Here is a 22,291-nt window from a genome sequence, read left to right on the forward strand (position 1 = left end):
AGTTTACAGTGACACTTTTGAGCTGCGTACCCTGGGCAAGTCAATTATGCCTAGTAACTGAGGGCAGTTAGGTAATGTGCAGCCTTGCACTATGGTATCTAAAAGAAGACTCGGAGCAGATGGCAGATGCATGTCTCTCTTGCAAGCAGCGGGCTGAGTAGGCTGCTCTGTATCTCCTCCTGCGTCTTTTCATGCCAGGCAGCGCTCCAAAACACCACCACTTCCACATGCCTTTTACATGAAATAGCCAAAGGTTATAGGAGATTTTCTAGTGCTCAGCAGATGCAAGACTACAGCTTATGAAGTAGAACCCAAACTAAGCACTGCTAATGTGCATGTGAAAACATATTTGGTCGTAAAGATGATATGGACATGTCTGTCTTTGAGACTATGAAGTATAAGGCCTCTTCTGAGAACCATAAGCTTGTGTTTTAGCCACTGCTGCATTTCAAACAAGGAATCAGCAGAAGCTCCCACATAAACCTCATAATGCTTTGCTGGCTAACAGAGATAATTTGTCTGTCCATCTTCATGTGCAAATAATGAGGCACAGGTAATGACAGCATTCTGTTTAAAGAGGATGACAAAAACTGGGGATTTGAAGTGCAGGCTTGTGGTGCTTATCATTGATTTTTGTATGGCTGATTTTAATTTCCATTGCTTACTTTCTAGACTACAGGGCTGCCTAAAACTGATGTTCTTGTGTTGTGTTACTCCAATGGCCTTGTAAATGATGCTGCAGGTCTGAAGATAGCTTGCTTTCTGCAGGCAGCTGCATTCTCAGACCTGGCTTTTGGAAGAAGAGGGGGCTGTGTCACTGCTTATACAGGTTCTGAGGTCATTTCAATCTGAACCAGGGAGAAGAATTACTTTTGATATCTGATTTTAGGACTGTGATAAGTCTTGTTTCTGCTTTACAGGCCAAGAGCTAATAAATGTCAATGTTACAGCCAGTGAAAATATCATGGAATGAAACACAAAGCAACAGTCCACAAATACAGTTTAATTTTCTGTTTGATGTTGCTGTCCCTTTTTTCACTTGAACACTAGCACTTAGAAACTTCTCATCTTATCTTTTGCATGACGCCTGAAGAGTTCAAAGTCAACTAGATGTGATATACTGAGTTCTTACTTTATATATTTACATGGACATCTCCATCCTTTTGTTTCTAGATATCTAAAGCTATATCCCTTCAAAAAAGGGAGAGAGAAAAGACTGACTAGACTTGATATTATTTTTTTTTTTTTTATTATTTCTCTTTGAGAAACAAATTTCTGGGACCTCATTCCTTCATTCCCTTGAAAAGAAAGACAACAGCTGCCAATAGAAGGTGACTCATAAGTGTAAATGACAGGCTTGCAGAAGCTAGATATGGACAGAAAAAAAAAAAAGACACAGGTTTAGAGTCAAAATGCAAGGTAAACCTATTTTTTTCTTGTAGCTTCCTTTATTTCTTTAGTACCCTAAATAAAATGAGATGATTTGTCCTGTAAGTAGAAAGCAAAGGAGAATTACATCATTTCTGATTTAACACATTAGGGTGAGGTGGAAAAATTCAGTTTTCTAGTCACACATGTTTTTAGTTGCCTAATTCACTTGTGAGAATGGGGGACTGAAATCCTGCGGAGGGTCTGGGTGTCTGTTACTGCGCTGGCTGGAATAACTAATGATACCTTGGAACAGACGACTGTTTGAAATGTGAAAAATTAGACAGCTCACAGGAGAACGGATTGCGAGCCCCTTGCTGCAGGGGATTTCACTGTGTGTTTTCATATTTTGTTGGTTGGGGTTATATCTGGAGGAGGAGGAGGGAAGGATGGAACAGTTCTAAAGAAAATGAGTAAGTGGAGAAAACAGCTGTTTGGAGATTTTTAAAGCTGTTGAATAATTCAGTTTGATTTTCTTTGGGAATAGTGAATGAGACTGTGCCTTTTAAATGTAAAAATAGACAAGTTCAGTTGAGATTGAACAGTGCATTTGAAGAGAGTTTAGATTGCTTGCTTCTATTCTAGCCAAATCATCAGCATTTAAAAGCAATTTAAGAACCTGCAGTCATAACAGTCTATTTACTTAATTTCTTTTTTCTTTTTTTTTCTTCTTAAATATACCATTTTGTTTAGTAAGTAGAAAGTATTTTATTTAATTGCAGAGCAGTTGCCCTCAATCTAGGGACTGCTGATAGGGTACTCACATAACTGAGCCTGTAAATCTATGCTCAGAGTTGCTTGCATATGTAGATATGTTTATATAGTGTAGTGGTAAAGTACTCAATAAATACATATAGCTGTGTTGACGACACAGGGATTTGCACTGCTGCAGGGAAGTAGCATTGCTGTCCCTTGACCAAGTTTGCCCAAAACAATTAACATAGTTGTTAAGTGCTTCCTTAGGGACATCTGATGGTGCAGGGTCACATCACTGCTTGGTGTAGGCAGGGAAGCAGAAAGATAAACATATCTGACACTCTGGATTAGATCTTAAACCGAGAAAAATTATTTTTTCATTGCTATTTTTTTTCTATCAAAATTCAGAAGATATCAATGTTTTGATTTGCATCTAAAACCCCAACAAACTGCTGGTTTTGAATGATAACATCTGATTTTTGAAAGCTTTTCTCTTTCCTGTTGCATGCGGGTGTGTTTTGTATGTGTTTTTTTTGTTTTTTTTTTTTTTTAATCTCCTATGTGGACTTTTCTTCTTCCTACTCCATTTTCCTACATTTATCTTGTTTTCTACCAAGTAATATAGGAAAGAGTTTTAGAAGGGCAAAGCACAGTGAATAAAACTTTTCTATTTCCTGTAAGTGGTGAGACTCACTTGATATGAGATACAGAATTGTGTTTCACACCATGTTGACCTTCTACTCCTCCCCTCCAAAAAAACCCAAACCCAAACAACTTCTGAATCTTTATTGTGAATTGTTGGTTGTACATATGGAATGACGAACTGCATTAATCAGCTTTGCTAGTAATCTAGAATTGAAGCAGTAATGTGCTCCTGAACTAATGGAAGCGGCTTGTTGCTACAGTGCTGCATTCCCTTGCTATCTATGCACTGCTTTTTTCAAAGTACTTGAAGTCAGAAATCAGAACTTTGGTCCTCAGGAAGTGAAAAAGAAGAAAGTGAATTTGTTATTCAGCTGAACAGCAGTATCTCTATCTTTCTGTTTACCGGTCTTTCAGTATCAGCCACTAAAAGCTTTAGAGCCAGATTGAAAAAATAATAATAATAATTGAAAATGCAGATCACTGCATAAACAACGTGCTCATGCAGTGCCATGTCTCATTTGTGCACGGAATTAGTGTAATTGCCAGTGCAAGCTGGGTAATTGGGTGTGGAAATTATGACCATGATTTCCTCATCCGCACAAGCTGCAATGAAAATTGGTTGCGCTTTATTTACTGAGTGTTTTTTTTCACAATAGCTTATCCTTTGGTGCAGGTGGGCTAAGTGGGACCAGTCATTCTTTGCTGTGGCAGCATGTGGGTTCAGAAGTCCAAGGATAGCGAGCACAGCGGGTCTGGAAAAGACAACTGAATATCGGAGAGGTTTACTCCTGAACACTCAGTTGTTCAACCAGGAGATGCTCTGCTCCCTCCTGATTTTTTTCACACATCCTCCCAATTAAGAGAGAAAGGGGTTCTCTTGAGTGACTCCAGCTTGCGTAACTTTTCACCTGTGCATGATGTCAGCATTTTAATGCTTCTTGTCGAATAAGAATGAAGACAACCATCAGTGTGTTGCTGCTGTGTTACCTGGCAGTTCTTACAGGAACTACCCGTGGAGGAGCAGGGCAGGGGTTTGTAGAGGCACTGGGGGTGAGTGTTGGGGGTGTCCGGGGTGCAGCTGCCGTTGGGCCATCCCCTGCTCCCAGCGCTGCTGCGGCTGCCTGGGCTGAGCTGGGCTTTGTGCAGCCGATGGCAAAGATTTCATTCGTTTTGTATGTTTTTCTCTGCCAGGCGTAGAGTTCCTTGTCACTGTACTAGTCTGACATAAGCAATCGCTTTGCTTTCTGCATATAGAGGGAGGAAGGGGTAGGGAAAATGACAACTCCTTGGCTCTCTCTTTGACTCCAGGTGTCTGCCTTTTCCTAGTGAGACTGGTATTGGTGACCCAGAGTAACTGTCTCTTCATCTGCTTCTTCTCAAGCCAAAGGTTCTGATTAATTTTGTGCTGCTATTTTTTGCACCTTTTCAAACTGTGCTAGAAATTACGACATGGAGTTAACACTAAATAACATGTATTCTCTGTTGGGGAAAATTAAAGCCAAAGGACCAGAGTTCGTTCTTTGGGAAACAATGTGACATTTTTCTTTTTCAGCCTGGTTTTGCTTTAATAATCTTCTAAAATGCTTAACATTCTTTTTTCTCTTGAAAAAGAAACTGGTTTAAAAAGAATAAGGATTAGACCATTTTTATGGAAAGATTTTACTGGTTTAACGACAAGTCAGTCAGTTGCAGCTGAGTAGTCTTTAATCTTTAGATGCGTTTGTGTGGTGATAATCCCTTTTAAAATGATAGGAAGCTCGTTACTTAGAGCCAAATTTATGTTGGATTGTCACAAGTAAATCTGCAGAGCTGATACCTTTTCACACTGCCTGCAACTTAGCCCAGAAAAGGAGAGGCCACTGTCTGGTAATGCTGTGTCTTGGTTATTACAGCTTCACTATTCAAATAAATTATAATGACAGCTTTTAGGTTCATGAGACTTCTTCCAGATGGAAGATTTGTATGTTTGTCTCTGCTTCCTGACACTTTTTTTTTTTTAAAGTCATAGTTTCTGTCATTTTAACACAAATGGGAAAGCAAGCTTTTATTTCATAAAATTGCACATAAGCCCCTGCTGTAACATCAGGCAACTCTTTAGCATAGCAGATACTGCAAGACCTGTGATAAAACTGAGGGAGCTTTTTCACAGTGAAAGTAACATACACTGTTGTTTCCCCAGTCACCCTCCACTGTCAGGTACGTGTATTCTATGAGTACGCTGCAAACAGCAGGAGTGTCATCCTTTGCAAATTAGGAAGTGGCTTACATTAGTTTTTCTGACAAATTTAATTTTACTAAGTTCAGTACTAACAGAATTTCTTTTTTGTTTCAGTTTGGGGGATAGCCTTTAAATGTATGCATTAAACTTTCTCAGCAGTGGGGAAAAAAAAAAAAAAAAGGGAAAGCCCTTGGAGAACTGAGCTTCCTGCAGCTTAGACTTTTTTTCAGGTCTTCTGGGCTTAGTGCACTTTGTGGGGAGGAAGAGTTGCAGCCCTTGGATACATAACCTCTCTCATTTGGGCTTTCCCAGCTGTGTGTGTTTTTAGTAAGGCAAATCTTTCAGTGAAGGAAATTGGAGGCAATAATTCATGATATTCTGCTGCTTTCCACTAGCTAAAGATCTGGTCCTCAGAGTGCATTACCCGCGTTGTAGGAATTTCTCAGAACGTCTTGCCTTCCCTGAATGATATCCCCAACTGGTGGAAATTATTGGTGCACTGCTGGAAATCTATAGAGTGACACCAGTTTGTCTCCTACCTCTTTAATGTCTTTGGGGGATATACACTGCTAGTGGTGCTTATGGTACAACACTGAGCTACTTGATTAACAGCAAGCCAAGGGTAAAGGCTAATAATCTACTTTTCCTACTGAGCTTTATGGTACAGGCAGCTGAGGATAAAGGTGGTAGGTGACATGATGAGAATATTTTTCTTCCATAAGACCTATTTATTCAGTTGCTTGTGTAGCTCAGAGGCAGAAATATGGAAATACCATTCTCCCTGAGAACAGGTGTTTAGCAAGCAGAAGAGATGGTGGGAAAAATTGTATATGCTTCCCTGGAGGCACATGTGTCAAATGTAAACCATAAGTCTAAGGAAATGGAATAAGTCAGAGCTTCATTCCATACCTGTGTCTTGATAAATGGCTGACTGTAAGTGTAAGACAAATTAGTTTAGTAGATGGGTCAGTGAACTGGTGACAGGGCTGAAAGTTTCTGTTAGAAATAATTCTGTTATAACTCTGTTCTAATACGTGAATCCACGATATTTCTCTAGTGTGGGGAGTGATGGCTTGCCAGTGAGAAAGATATGGAAGCAATGTCCAGTTTGGGGCAATATTCAGATCTCTAAAAGTCCGTAGTTGAGGCCGAGAGCAGATCGGTTTGCTATAGGATAGAGTTTTATAAGGCTGAGTGGAAAGATCAGTGGACTAGAATTTGGGAATGCAATGCTGGAAAATCAGAAATGTGGTGGAGGTGGGAGAGAGATGCTTATTTGGCCGTAGGTTTGCAGAAATAAAGTGTTTCTTTTGTAGGAAAGCTGTTGAGTGCTTCTGAAATGAAATCTCTAAACCCATGGTCTAGTGCTCCCAGATTATCTGTGACTTGGCAGAGATTCAAGTGTCTGGATCCCTTGTCAGACTTCAAGGGATGAATCTTGCTTGTAGAGCTTGGGAATCAATACTTCTCTATTTGGAGGAAGGAACTTGTATGATCTTAACATGCTGTAGAAGAACACCCAGAAATCCTGAAACCCCAAAGTTTTGACTCTAAAACATTTCTATTGCAGAGTCTGGACTTCTCAGAAAAGCTCAAAATGTTTCCCCCAGCTTTCACTGATGCGTTGACACAGTTGATGAAACAATACACTTCTCTGCAGTGTGTTGAGAGGAACGGGCCATTTTCCTATGCTACACCCTTCAGCAGCATGGTTAATTTTGTTCATAAGGACTAATAGTAATTTTTTTAAAGTTATAGTAATTTTGAAAATTATAGTTAATACACTGTTTTCCATTTTTAACAACCTTAATAAGGGATATGTTGTAGAAACCAACAGGGGGATTGGGATGTGCGGGCTAGTTCCAGGATCAGGATATGATACCCCATAAGGAAATCCTCCTTGCACCTGTGTGTTGGTCTGCTTTTGTTTAATGTAAGAGCTGGGGGTTTGGCCCAAAGCAGAGCTGAAGGAGCTGAAGGAAGTGATGGAGAGGCAAAGGAGCTCACACATTTTTAGAGATCAAAGATACTCTCACTAGTGGGAATGACTAAACCAGTGCTGTTTCTTAGCATCATGTCTGGAAGTCCAAAAGGACATCTGATTCCACAGGATGACTTTCATCATCATTGTTCGATCTGGAAGATGGCATTAATTAGAGGTCATAAAAAATAGTCAGTGATTTGGGTGCTGCAGTTCTGGTAATGGGCTTCCATTCAGTAGCCTTGGTTTTGTTCTTGGTTTTACCTTCTGCTGAGAGAGGAAGTCAGGAACTGACTTGGCTTTTTCTTTCTGAAAAGATCACATGAAAAATCCAAACTTAAATAGTTCATATATAGTAAAATGGGAATCCCTACATCCCACTTAGTAGCAAAGGAAGAGAAATGAAGATGAAGATCACCAGTCACTTGGGCTACCATGCTTCTCCTACACTTTTTGCTGAAGTCTTGAGGATATAGACAGAAGGCAGGTTATGTTTGTTATCCTTAATAAAATAGAATTTTAGTCATGCATGCTTAAGCAATTAACTTAGTGGATTAGTAAGATTTTTGTGTGTTGGTTTGTAATCTGCTTTGACTTCCCCCTTCTTTTGAGTTAGCTTCCTGATAAAATGTGTGTGGTGGGAGAGAGATGTGAGGTGCAGCTTACCATCCTGCCCCTTAATATTAAGAGATGAAGCCTCTGCAGGAGATAGGCATGTGCCTTTCTTTTTATTTTACAACTAGGAGGTAGCTAAAATCTAGTGAGTTTTCTTCTTGATGCATAGGAAGGACCCCAATTCAGAATGTCTTGTAATTACAAAGCCTCGATTGTTTTATGCTCCTCTTATTCTGTTTTGTCCTTTTATCCCCCTCATCCTTCCTTGTCTTGCTCAGAGTCCTGAAGGGGTGCAGTACCTATCCCTCATTGCTTAATGGAAAACCTCCACCTGTTCCACCAGATCTAATCTCTCCACATTTCCCCTCCAGCATGACTGAAAAATATAGCAAGAGAAATGTGAGACTGGAGTTTGCAGGGGAGGTAAAGGTAGAGAGGGCAATGAGGGCCTTTTTAAAAAATAAAAACCTTGGGTGATATGTGCTGTATTGTGTTTGTGTGTGTTTGGTTTTTTGTTTGTGTTTGTTTTGTTTTGTTTTTTTAAATGGGGGGACTGTCATTTTGGCCACAGTGCTGCTGAAAGTCTGTCAGGCCTAATACCTTCCTTAAATATATTTAGTGTTTATACGTCTTGACTTATATAGTAGTTACAAATAATATGGCCCATTAAAAGATGGAATCATTCATTTCTGTCGAACTCCTTCCCAAAGGCATGGGTATGTGAGCCGAATGTTCTTTGAACCTTATGAAGGTATCAGATAAAGTGCAACGTCCATATACGAAGAGTGTAATATAAACAGCTGTCTTTGCACTTCAGTCAGTGGTGAGTCTGCAGCTGGTGCAGATAACTCGTGAGCCAGCTCAGGTGTAGCTGATTTGATCTTTTGACTGGAGGCTCAGTAACAGGTTTTCTGTCCTGCATGGCTCTATCTTTTCTCCAGTCCTGTTACGCTCTTCAGCTTTTCCTATGTGTGTGTGGCTGTGCTCTAAATAAGATCAGACCAAGAATAATCTAAACTTTTGTCTTGAGGAAGTTTCTCTAATCAGGTAGATATGTCTTACCATCACAATTTTGATTTCTGTTTTCCCAGATGACGAAATTAATTCAGATGATGACTATGAATTGTACCTTGTGACCAGGGACACTTGCATTATTTTGTCATAAAAGACATAGTTTTAGACTTTCTATGACCATACAGCTCCATTTTAAGGTTTGTGTGATCTGCTGCTTGAGGAAGTTTGCACCAGTGCTGCAGGTCAGCAGATGTTTTCAGTCTTCTAAAGTGCTCTTTTGCCAGCACTAATTTTGTGGGGATCCTAGTTGGGAATGCAGCAAGAGGTCCCATTCAGTGGATGCAGCTTTCCAATGTGCAAACCTTACACATTGTTGTTATATCAGTGCTTGTGCTTGTTACTGGGGTTGCCCCAGCTGGCTGTCAGAGTTGATGATGCCAGTGGGACCTGGTGCATCTTTAGTTGGGGGCAGTAAATTGGATGAGGGAGAAGAGAAAAAGAAACAACCTGTAATTCATGTTTTAATGACAGGGGTTCTTTTTTGTTTTTCCCCAAAGAACTGGGGGAAGGATATTACTTTGAATATATCTTGCTTCCTTTAACAAGTTGTTTTTGACTAAGTCTGCCTCTCTTTGCTAAAATACAACAGTTTTCATTCTGGCAGCATCAACCTGCTCTACAGAATATAAAGCCCCAGTGAGAATAGACCTTTAACAGGAATTTATATCCCAAGTCTGAAATGTGCACTTTATGTCTGTTATGATCCCTGGGTGCCTGTTAAGGGATTACTTACATCTTACCATCCTAAGTTTCTTTCCATAAACAAATGAAACCTTTGAGTCTGAGGTTCAAGGAATATGTTCAGATGAAACATGGTTTAACAGCTCCTTGGAGAGAAAGAGATAAGGTGGGAAAGTGAAGAATTGATGACCTATTAACTGTTTCAATTTCCCACCTTGAATTATTGACAACATGTGACATTACAACCTTACAAATTACTGTCTATAAACAGCTCAGAAAATATGACCTTTGCATTACAATTGGTCTCAAGATACCTTCCAGCTTATTACAAACAGCTGCTGCTGGCATATTTTGTTGCAGCTGGAAGGGGTGAAAGAATGCAAGGAGCTGAAGAACTTTCCTTGTATAATCAGACAAATCTCAAATGACAAAATGTACTGGGTAATGGCTGAAATGTCTCTTTGAGACTGTGCTAACTTCTCTGGAGTTTTGATGTCATCTAATTTTCAGTAATAAAGACATCCAATTAGTTAAGGTTAGTTGTCCATACATTCTGCCCTGTCTTTTTGTAGAGTAGGTGGTGATTCTGTTCATAGATGCTAGAAACACCTATGTTTCTATTCCTCCCACTTCCTTGGCTGTGGTGACCAGTGAGTGCAAGCTGAATGGATGGTTTGTCTCATTTGTTCGTGGCAAACCAAGTGCTTACTTTGTTTTGTTGTTCATGTGATTAACACACAAACTAAAGTAAGTGTTGTGCTGAATTTGGCCCTGAGATTTCTGCTGATCTGGGAGAAGCTGAGAACACAAGGACTTGATTTTGCATGTTTTCTTCTTAGCACTATTGAGGGGTAACAAGTGACCGCATTAGTGTTGGCAGCCAGAGAGCTCATAAGCCCTTTCTGAATCCTAGGCCTGAACCATATTAATTTCTAATTTAACTCCATTAACAAAGGGTTGCCATAAGATAAGACCTACCATGTTTGTCTGTGGAGTGATGCATTTTATTGTTATTTGTTGGTGTAAGATGTGTAGGGAGTGCTAGGAGACTGTTTTCAGGAGACCCAGTATTTGGAAGAACAGATGTCCCCAGCACAGGGCAACAAAAGACTGTGCTGAATAAAAATAATCTTTGCGCCAAGCTTGTTTGTTTTCTCAGTTTCTGGGAAACATACCTTGTGTCTGTTAGTGTAGTGTCAGTCATCATCAACTAAAGATCAGTTGAAAAGGTCTATGTTCCCATCTGTGTTGATGCAAAAATACAGTAGCATTATAGAGAAGGAGATGGAAAGCTTGAATTTGACTCATGTTGTGTTAGAGCTAGCCAGAGTGGAAGCTGTGATTTAAAGTTAGAGCAGGTCAGGACCTTATGAAGTCCATCTCTCCATGCATTAAAGGACAGGGAAGAATGATTTAAAGAATGAAGACCCAAGAGTTCATCAGAGTAAGTATTCCCTCCTTGCCTTCCGTAACAAACGCTCAAACTCTGCATGCTTGATGTGTGTAATAAAACCAACCTACATCACAGAGCTGTTGGGAGTGATCAATTAATGTTTTCAGGGCACTTCTGGGACCTAAAGACGAAAGGCACTTATGGTCATAAGTTTTACTACCCCTGCTGCCCCAGGATGAAAGTTTTACTTGAAAGATTCAATTTCTTCCCTGGGGTGAGAGGGAGGCAGTCTATTATTCAAGGACAACATCCTTATCTCTGTTGTAGTTGCCTGGTGGCCATGCAACATCACTCAATAATTCTGTCAAGTGGTATCTTTTGCTTGTGACAGAGTGCTAAACGGTGATTTATTGCTTGAATACACATTGCTTTGATGAAAGTGATTTGTTTAAACAACAGTAAACTGCTAAATAAATTATTCATTGCATGCTAATTTTTCATTTTTATATTCTGTAGTGAGCTCCAGGATAAGCAATATGGGTATTGCATATACCACGTGAATCCCAGTTTTTTTCGGTTGTGTGTATCCACCTACCCCCAGTCTTCCCCCAGGACATAGTTCCTTTCCCAGGGAAAGACCCCTAGTTTCAGCCTTTCTCAGCTTTGTTGCATTTTGTGATATTTTTTCTCTTCATTCTTTCTTCAGGCAGTTGGGTGAATTGTGTTCCAAGTGGAGGCTTAGATGACTGGACTAGAGTTTATGGGTATTTCTAAATCCTTCGGAAACTTTTGCACCATAACCAGGAGGGTGCCACCATAAATATAGCTTGCAAAGTAGGTTCCTAATGGCCGAGTGACATGTTTTCATAAAGTCTCTTCTTGCATGCTCCCTCTTGGCTGTATGCTGCTCTCGCTTAGCTGCCGGTGGCTATGCTGGAGCACTAGTTTGCATGTAAGATCAGGTGTCTGAGAAACTTCAGAAATAAGTTTTTAATTGTAGATGCGGAGGCTTTCCAAATTTGCTTCAGAAATGGCTTCTCAGCACTTAAAAACTTTGTCCCTGGGCAAAGCCCTGAGACTCTGGAATGTCTCTTGACTGTTTCAATAGCAAGCCGGAGAGCAGGCCAGGCACAGAACAGCTTAGTGCTTTTCTCCAGTTCACCCTTTCACCCTTTCTGGGTGTTCACTCTATATCACTGTGTGTTTAAGCAAGAACTGCTGATTGACAGTAAATATAATAAGGAGTAAGAGAAGAAATTTCCTTCCAAGTAGTTTAGGGCTTCAGCCTCCCTGGTCTTAATTCTGAAATAATCCCCCGAAGATTTATGTGGGTATTCAGTGAATTGGATAAACAGAAGACTGCATTTCCCTCTTGAAACACGAACAGAGCCCTCATGCTAATGGCTTTTAAGCATCAATGCAATTATAGTGTGTAATCGATTCTCTCTATACCAACTTCTGTCTTCTGAAATGAAACCTTGTCTCTTTCTTAAACATTTGCCTTTGTATTAAAACATTTCAAGATGACAGGCAGTTTTTTTGCTTATTTTTGTCCTCTTTCCCCTCTTTCCTGCCTACTTCTGCCACTGGAAGAAACTCTACTATTACATTTAATTTGGAATCTGATTATCTTTGCTTTTTTTCCCTACAGTAATTTACTCCCTGAAATGTCCTTTTACTCCTTTTAATTTATTGGGTTTTGTGGGGGTTTTAGTTCATTAATTGTGTGTGGAGCTGCTCAGAAATATTTCCATAAAATAGATTCTCATTGAATGAAAGGGGAATTTGTGAAAATGGATTTCAATGTTGGAAAAAGGGTTCAAAGCAGAGAGTTAATTCCCCTTTTTATGTTATTCAGGCTGTCAGTGGCTAAGGCATTTTTCTGGAATGTGGTAGACCTAGGCTTGGGTCCCCGTAGAAGCCAGGAGAAGCAGTAACTCAGTGTGTTGACCTTTGGGCTTTAGCTATTACAGAAACAAAATTTCCTTCTCTCTACTTTGGTGGTGGTAGTATTTTAAATTCTTTTTAGACTGTAACAAATTTCTGTTTCATCTTGATGACAAGCATGAAGAATGGAACTATCTTTAAAAGATTTGAAGGAGACAGATGCCTCATTTTGCCTCTCTTTATTATAATTCATATTGTTGTCTCCTTTAAAAGTTGTCACTGTGCCAGGGACCCCTGTAAGCTGAGTATAATACAAACTGCCATACATCTTGCTCTACAGAACAAGATGCTTTACAAGACTAAGGAAGGAAATACTAGTATCCATGTTTGGAAACATTTGATTTCATGCCTACAGGTGGTTTTTATACATGCCAAAAATACAAATAACTATAAGGAGATTTAGACAAATACACGAGGGCTAAAGCTACCTATAGTAGCTATAAGAGCAAAAGAATTGTCATACGTGGCCATATTTCCTCTCCAACAGTGGCTAAAATTGCATGCCTGGGAAAATTTGAACAAACATTGTACTAGAAATACTTTTATTTAATTGATCTCAGTGCACATTTCTTCCCTGAACTTCTCCTATTTCCCCTTGAACTGATCCTACTCATATATATGTAGTATTTTGAACGTCCCAGTTCTATTTGTTGTGTTGGGTCTTGTGTACTGAAAAACAGTGAATAATCAAGTCAGGACACTCGTGACTTTACAGATGTCTTATCTCCTTTGTTGTCTCTTTCTTGGATTGAGGGCTGGTGTAATTTCTCACTAAAAGCCAGACCATTCCATATCTTTGATCATCCTTACTTGCTTTCTCTGATTCTTTTATTATTTGGAAAAATATTCATAATTTTTGAGTTAGGAAGTGTGATCTGATTGCTGACAGTTAATAAGGGGAGGAATCACCCTCTTCATAGACGATTTTTAATGCTTTCTCTCTAAACTGCTATTGCCTCCTGTCACAGATGGGATAGTGGGCAATATCGGATCTTTTTTCTCTCCATTGGATGATGCAGAAAAGTGAAGGGATTTTTACTTTATGGATCTTTTATAATGAAGGCACTGGTAAATGGGGAGCTGGTATTCCAGTTGTGTAACCATGTGGCCGTCTCTATCACCACATTTTTCATCTCTTCCTTTGCCTGCTAATGTATTTTATATAAGGAAGCCTGTTGATCTGCAGTCCAGGTGGAAAGCAAATCACAGTGTCTCCATCATTCTTGGTACTTGTATAGTTGTTAGAGACCCCCATACTTGCTGCCTGGAATAAAATTGCTAAATAATAATAATAATACAAAGAACAAGATTTGTACAAGTAATTTGCCCCAAATAATGAGTTCTCTTGAGTCTGTCTTTTTTATTCATGAGCAGCCTGTAAAATTCTCAATCATGAATTATTCAGACTTATTTGTGAATCTATTCGAAGACATTTCCTCACATAGCTGCCTCACCAAACAGCTCATTGAGAATATTCCTGTGTTCTGGTTGTGTTCCTTGGGTTTTTTTTTTTGTTTGTTTGTTTGTTTGGGTTTTTTTTCCTCCAGTCCTAAAGTTCTGTGCTGTATTAGGAAGGTAGAGATGAAGAAGGAAACAGACAGGTGTTATCCAGTTATTTCTAGTCTTTGATTGAACGGCGCATACTCTCAACCATTGCAGTTTAGCCTGAGAAACATGGTTTTATTAACATACAATGCGTAAGAAAGCTTCAAGTCTTTTAGCTTCTTGCTGTATTATAGAAGACCAACAAGCTTGTGAAAACTTAATTTAGTGCTTCTTTGTTATTGACTTATGTTCCTGCTAAGTGGGCGATGGAAAGGATCTCTAGAGTTTAATGAGGGATTCATGGATCACTGCACATTGAGGTGTACTTAAAACTGTCTTGATTGTGGCTGGATATTTGTTTCTCTCTTCCTAATTAGAAGGTGGTGTGACAGTTTCATCAGGAGAGCCTTGTAAAGGATAGTTACACCATTACCATTTTTTACATCGCTATATGTATTACAATTCCTTATTAACAGTATTTTGTTATATTGAAGGACTCCTTGTGTTCTGTGCCTGTGAGAGCCAGTCCCTATGCCTAGATATTTGCAGCTTGTAACAACAGAGCAACTAAACTGCACATGCAGTGTTTTGAGTCGCAGAAGCTATGTTGCATGCACCTTGCATGGGTGGAGAGCACCACAGGAGAAGGAAGCTCTTTTCTCAGACTGTGGCACAGCCTGAAGATCAGTGTGGAGCGTGTGGCTGGCACACGACTGAAATTCGAAGCTTTCTGTCAGGTTATTAGTTCTAATACAGGGCTAGTGTTGGAATTCATGAAGACCCATCTCAGCTATCCTGTTACAGAATTTAATATGCTCCTAAGACTGGCTTGAGACAGAAAAATCTGTGGCACTGGATAAGAAGTCAGGATAACAGCATCCTGAAGGCTTTTGTTGAGTGGCGGGGGGAAACTTTCCTTTTTTCTTTCTGGGACTTCAGTGGTCAAAAAGAGCTATCTGGTCACGGCACTAGCAGTCTATAGAAGAAACTAATTGTCAGACTGGTTCAGAAAGCTGTTGTAAGTGGTTTGCAGTCAGGTGTTAGAAATATTTTATCAAATATACCATTTGCACCACTTTCAAATGATTGCCACAATATGATGAGTAAGGAGCAGTCTGTACACAATTAATGCTGAGAGCTGGTGGTGTGCAAGTCAAGAAAGCGGGCTATTGATTAAATGTTTTTTTAGTTCTGTGGACAGCTGCAGTTTTGACTGAAACAGATGCAAACATGCATGTAAAGCATGGAAGTCTGAAAACATTAAAACAGCAGTGCTGCTTTTGTGTTTATAAACAAAGGCTTGTTGTGATTTTGAAATCAGCATTTGAATCCTGTAGGGAAAATCTTTCTGGCACAGTTTTAGGTCAGTCTAGGGGTAACATTGTAAAGATCAGAGCCCAAGAAGTTATAGTGAACACCTTTAAAAATATGATTGTGTTTTCCTGTCTGAAAAGTCTCTATCACCATAGAGCTATAAAAGTTGTTTAAATTTAGTACCCTGTTGTGCTGGGGGTGGTGGTGAGAATACAGATGATAAAATGTATCCCAGGTGAGAGCACTGTTGGTGTAAATGACATTGAGTTGGATTATCACAGACCGCTTTGCATAGTGAGTCTTTAATAATGGTGATGAAGCCTCAAATACGATTGTTCCTGTCCATGTTATTGTTTAGCCCAGCTTGAGTAGGTATGGACATGTTTTAACATAGGGTTCATGTAGGGTTCCTAGGAATAAATTTGCAGTTGTTAGGAGCAGGGTGAAGGGTTACAGATCCCTGACCTAGCGTGCCATTAGCTGTCTCAGGTACTGGTTTCTGTGTAGCTGTGGCAGAAGATCGGTTGGTGTGGCTGGCTGGCTTGCTTTCTGGACGCGCAGTAGCAGCAGCAGAGTTACACAGCTGGAGTGTATCCTGCTGCTTCCTTCCCAAGGTGTTATGAACCTGATCAGCAGCAGTGTGCAGGCTTCAGTTCGCTACCTTCCTGGCCAGCTAGTTCAGCACTGTTTACTGAGACTAAATACGTTTTGCCAGGGAGAACAGTTCGGTTAAAGGTAATCCTTGCATTACATTTGGAACTAGCACTGCAGTAGAGGATGAACTTTGGCCAATACCCTGCGTGAGCCTTGCTCGATGCAGTTGTAGACCAGTTGAAAACAAACGATGTCAAGACAAAGATGTAAGTCAGTACTAAACCTGGGTCAGAAGCGCAAGGAAGGGTGTGATCAGGCAGCATGGACCAGCTGAATGTAAGCCAAGGTTGGTCTGGGAAAAAAATTGACCATGCTTACTCTAGAAATTTTTCCAAGATAGCAGAGTGCCTCCTAGGGCCTAAACAGAGCCCTGGGGGCAGGGCAGTCTCTTCTGTCCAGCCACTGATTTGCATCTTGAAACATGTAGATGGGCCTTCACATCCCAAGTCTTAAAAAGCAATCACAGATCAGGACTGATTAATAAAGTGCATTTTCCTTGAAAATGCTGTTTTTGTTTGAAGAAGAACATAATGGTGTCCACAATGCAAATGTCCTGTCCTTCCTAGCATAGCTGCTGGGAACTGGTTTCCTTTGGGAGACAGGTGCACCAGGTTTAAGTATCTTTTCCCAGGTGGGTGCTAATGCAACAAGCCTTCTGTCCATTTCTTGCCTGCTGGGACTTTTCCACTTTGTATAAGTAACTCTCACATTTTTAGTGGTATACCTCATGGTTAGTGCACTCACTGGGGATGTGGTGAACCTGCTTTTGTTCTGAGCTATCAATGCAGAAGTGATGAAGTTTTGTCTCTCTTCTTTCCTGCCTGCTGTGGCAGAATAACCCACTTCAACTGCTGATCCTAATGAAGAACAGGCTTTTTGAAGCCTTGCCTTTCTATGCGATAGAACGGGTTATCTGTATTCACAGCAGAGCCAGCATGACTGGATTTTCAGCTCCTTTTCATTGTATCTCTGGTTTGTTTGTTCTTTTCTTCTTGCTCTTGTTAGCTTGCATTGATTGGTAAGTGGTAAAGAAGGGAGAAAAACACAGGCCCGCAAAACAAAAACAAAGGAAGAAATAAAAAAAGGCGAGACAATATTTTTCATTTCATTACTGTGCTTCTTTGCAGCCCCTATTCTGACATTTAGAACAATGTAATATGCATGTCTCTGTTCATTAGGTTCCTCAGTACTACATAGTGACAGCCCCGGGGAGGGAGGGAAGGGAAGGAAAAGAAACAATCTTAAACATGAACTAACCTTTGCAGGCTAAATAGCAAAGAAATGAGAACAGCAAAGGAGAAATATGTTTTCTGAAAAAGTAAATATAACCAAAATCATGGCCTTGCGTAGGTTATTCAAATATGATTACAAGGGGGGAAAGGGAATACTGAACTGCAGGGCAGAAATAACATAATTTTCTGCCCAATGACTTGTTGTTTTTGCACATATATGTTTGAGCAGATCTATTGCTAGTATTTGAATGACAGTAAATGACACAAGGAGACTCCTGAAACTAGAGGAAGGCTTAAAGATATTCAACAGCTGATACAGGTCTACAAAAGCAAGAAAACTTCCTGTAGGAAAGCGTTTTGGAAATAGATATCTCTGCTTGGTGAGGATATCCTAAGCTATTGCCCAACAAACTGGTGCATATGTCTGCCACAGTGTGGTGTCAAATACAAATATTATCTCAAGGATGTTAAATGCTAAGATTTTATGCTAAATTTACTAAGAAGCCGGGTTATAGCAATATTATTTAGGGTTCTAGATGTAGCTATTCTGCAACTAACGTGTATTTGGATGGGCCAAGGGATGCCGCTGCAGAAGGATTGTTAGAGCTGTATCAAATAGAAGTATGATGAGAGGTAGCTGGGTCCCCCCCTCCGCTCAGTTCCAAGAGAACTACAGCACTCTTAAGATCATGTGGATTTTACTGAAATTTCTGGAGGAATAAAAAAGTACAAAAGAGACATTTCAGCTCTGGAAGTGAAATATTTTGATTCTCCTATTGGGACTTCTAAATTTTTGTCATTTCATATTCTTTTGGGGATGTCAATTACAATTTTTTTCTCAAGTGAGGAGATTAAAATTCTCAATGGAGTGTTCTTTCATGGAAGTTTTGAGATTTTGTTCAGTTTCCAATAAAGGGTAGAAATCTGAGTAATTTGTGGAAAATAATTCTCAGTCTATTTAGCACCAGTAATCACACACTGCTAATCTTAGAATCAGGCTAATTTTATGGAATACTAATTCTTGGGTTTTACAAAAGGGGAAATTGTTTCTTGATTTTGTATGAACTTCCCTAAGACTGTATCAGACAGTGGCAAAGAATTTGCGGGGGGCGGGGGGGAACCCCACTGTTTTTCCTATTTAGTCATTCCAGTTTCTATTCCTGCTATCTTCAGGTCTGCTTCTAAAACTGCCAGATGTCAAAATATTCATTAGGGGAAACATTCATTAGCTGGTTACATCTCTGTTTCCTCTGGCAAGCAGAGGAGAAGAGGGCCAAGAGAAGACAACAAGGCTTGGAAAAAGATATAAGCAACTGTCCAGCTGCTTTGCAGATTCAAGGGAGGCTCGAAGCCAGGGGTTTGTGCAACTCCCACATGACATCTCCAAGCAGGTCTCCGTGCAGGCTAGTGCCGAACCTCATTGAGCTTACTGCTACATTTTGTCAGGAAAGTTCTTATTTAGAAAGACTTTATGCACACACCCGTTCATATTCCTTCCCTCCCCCAATTTTTATTTATTTGTTAAGTAGGGGATTTATAGACCCATTCAAAGGGTGCTGTGAGGGATGACAGTGACAAGGTTCTGTATCTGGAGCAGACAGCTGCCCTGCAGTGACCGATAAGCATTCCTGGGAGGGTGGAGATTGCAATTTAGCACTTATAAAGCCTTAATTCACACAAACCTTTGTGTAGCATATGTGTCTGCTGCAGCTCTGCCATCTGATGCCTCAGCAGGCGGCTGGCGCTTCACACGATGGCTGCCTCTTCAAAGAGGGACCCTCTGGACTAGAGGGAAGCACCCCCTGGGCAGCAGTGGGGTTGTGTGTTTTGGGGAGCGAGGGGTGTGTGTGTCCATGTCAGGGTGCCCTGGGAAGCAGAGCTGGGGGGACAGGGCTGTCATGTGAAGTGCCCTCGTGGTAGCAGGGGATGCATGTTGTCCTCTGGGTCCTGGGCAAAGGCGGGAGTTGCTGTGGGGCTGTTTCCAAGAAATGTGGTGCTCAGAGGGTTGGGATCACTGTAAGTCAGTCCCCAGCTGCCACAAGGTGGGTGTTGCTGGAGGACATGGTGGGTCTGGGGTTGGTGGTCAGGGCACCTAGAGGGGCCAGGGGTGGCTTGCTGCTGTGGGGCCATGGGTCAGGGCTGGTGGGGCACAATGTGAATGATCCCCTGCAGAAATTGGGACCCAAGGACAGGCTGGGGGTCATCCAGGAGTTCAGGGCTGGGCTGGGCTCTGCGTAGGGGGCTTGGGGCAAGGCCCTGGTCTGCTCAGGGAGCCCCAGGGCTGCCCTCTGCATTGCCATGACCATGCACCTCAGGGCAAGGGGCAGTGCAGGCCGGTGGCTCCCCCACAAGACAGGGCCTCGCAGTGGGGCCTGCCCCACGCTGGCGGGGGAGCAGGCCAGGCTGCCGGCAGCCCTGCTCCTCCACAGTCCTGGCTTCTTCATGGAGCCACTTGTGCTATGTCACTGAAGTACGAAGCTGGAGCGTCTCCCCCCAGCCTTGTCTTCCGCCTGATGGAGTTTGAATTTCAGTAGCTTGAGTTCGCAGCCAGTTATTTATGGATAGCAGAAGGAGGTTGTCATTTTGGATGTAAAGCAGTAAGTGGGCATAGTGGGAGCTGGAAGATTAAAATGGCAGTAACTAATAAGGGAGGCTGCTTTTCTCCTGGAGAGAGTTTGGTGATGGCCAGCCCTGGTAAACAACTGTTTTTTCAGCTGCCCCTCCTGTCTTCCCCATCACCTGCATGTGACCTGTGTTCATGCAGATAGGAAATGCTCTGGGCAGCCTCTCTACATGCTGCGAGTGATTTAACAAGTTGTGCTGCAGAAACAGATGCCTGTCAGATGTGTGTGTTTTGTCCCTGATACCTTTCTCTATTGCAGTAGCTATGTGCTCACTTATACCTTCGGCTCCCACATTACCACACTTTTTCTGTTCTGTCTGACATGTTGAGCATATTGGAAAGAGGCAGTTCCTGGTGTGGCTGGTTCGGGGCTATAGTTGGGTAAGAGGTAGGATGGCTTTGGGCTTTGGAAATGGCAGTGGTGAGGTCTGTTCCTCTCCCCCAGTGCAAGCAACCAGGTAGCTATTCCTCTGCCATGCTGGTGCCATCTCGCACGGGGACAGAATTTCCTCTAGTCCTTTGCTTCTCTGCCAAATTGGTTGAAGTTGGTGATGTTATCAAGGGAGCATGGGGATGTGTATCTGTGAGCCTTGTTTCTTAGGAAACTGGGCTGAAAATAATAAGAGGTCTATAGATCAGGGGGTTTGTCAGATAAATGTTGTGCCTTTTTAATTTACTGTGGTTTTAATGGTCTAGAGAGGAGGATAAAATATGCAGTGACCTGGCAGGGAGAAATGCAAAATAAATTAGTAGCAATAGTAATGGTCTATAGTTTATGTTCCCAAATGTAGGTCTTGTTAAAAGAGCTCATCATCTTGAAAGTGAGAAATTATTTTTTTAAGACATTAACAAAAGAGCAGGCTGAAATGTTTAGCTGGAAATTCTTTTTGCTAAAATTGCTTTCCTCTCCGCGATAAGATATTTTTATTTTTTAAGTGTCTGTTTTGTCAGGAGGGAAAAGCTGTTTATCAAAAGGGCTAATAAAACCTAAATTCCTAAACCTGGAAACACTTGCATTCTGGCTAAATCTAAAATTTTCACTGACATAGGAAGTGTTGATTGTTAGAGACGTTTGGAAGTCCCTAGTTCAGCCTCTTACTCAAAGCAGGGTTATCACCAGCTATAGATCAGATCAGCCATGACTTTGTATAGCCAGGTCTTTAAAACCTCCAAGGATGGGGGCTTTACAGATGTTCTGGGTACCCCATCCCAGTTTTCCTTATGGATATTTTTTACCCCTGATGTCCAGTCTGAGTCTCCTAGGCCAAAACTGGTGATCATTTGCTTGTGTTATATCATCTGCTGCAACCAAAAAGAGTTTGACTGGAGACAGGCCAGTGGGTTATCTGTGCATCACAACTGTTAAAAAGATCAGCAGTTTCAGTGCTTGTGAAACAGAGCAAAAAGTAATCACCATTTCTACTGCATACAGCAGATCTCATCTTGTATCCTGAAACATTGTCTAGTATGTCAGCTTCTTCCCACTGCAGTCTGCCTCCTGGGGTTAAGGGAAGAACCTGTTGGTGACATTATGCAGAGGAGCTGAGCAAGAAGAGGTCCAATTGGCTTAACACATATTTCTGCAAATACTTCCCATGTCAGTTTAGGCAAATGCTTTTAACAATTCATTCAATTATGTTAAGCACCCATTAAAGTAATCCTAACTCCTCCCTGGGGTCATTTCAGTTCTATGAGATTGTAATTGTTTGAGACTAACCATGATTTCTTCTTTTGCCTTCAGGTGATTCTAATTCTGACAAAGCTGTATGACTACAACCTGGGAAGCATCACAGAGAGCTCTCTTTGGAGGTATGGAGAGAAATTAAGTTAATAATTGCCACCTTACTTAAATAGGAAGAGCCTGATACAATTCTTTTATTGAATTTAATTGGATTTTTTTAAAATGTGCTGGAAGGTTTGTAGCTAAACCCTCCGTGTCTCGCTTCTATTCTTTCATACTCAAGGACAAAGAGGCTGAAGACTGATTGTCTTGTTTCAGCTGGATAACATAGTTCATGGATGTGCTATCATTTGATTTCCTCTTGTCCCATCTTATTCAGAATCAAATCAGCCAGTGGGTTTATTTTTAGGAGAACTCAACAGCCTTAAGTCCTTGTTTGTAATGAAGGATCTTATGGCTGTCTACTGCCCAAATGATCCTTATGAAAAGTCAGTCCTACTAAGACTGGGTGAATACCTATGAGCAAATATTCAATGTCTGTTTATTCAGAACTGGTAATATTAG

General features: G+C 41.0%; 1 protein-coding gene across 4 annotated transcripts in view; it reads left to right on the top strand.

Moving 5' to 3' along the window:
• SORCS1 (sortilin related VPS10 domain containing receptor 1) overlaps positions 1-22,291 on the top strand; it is a 304,532-nt gene that overhangs the window by 71,071 nt on the left and 211,170 nt on the right. For all 4 annotated transcript variants that reach the window (XM_055721229.1, XM_055721230.1, XM_055721231.1 and 1 more), the window contains exon 2: positions 21,788-21,855. In XM_055721229.1, the coding sequence (XP_055577204.1) occupies positions 21,788-21,855 (68 nt within the window). The remainder of the gene's footprint in view (positions 1-21,787; positions 21,856-22,291) is intronic.

The sequence above is a fragment of the Falco cherrug genome, chromosome 9 (genome assembly GCF_023634085.1).
Source record: "Falco cherrug isolate bFalChe1 chromosome 9, bFalChe1.pri, whole genome shotgun sequence".
Taxonomy (NCBI): Eukaryota; Metazoa; Chordata; class Aves; order Falconiformes; family Falconidae; genus Falco; species Falco cherrug.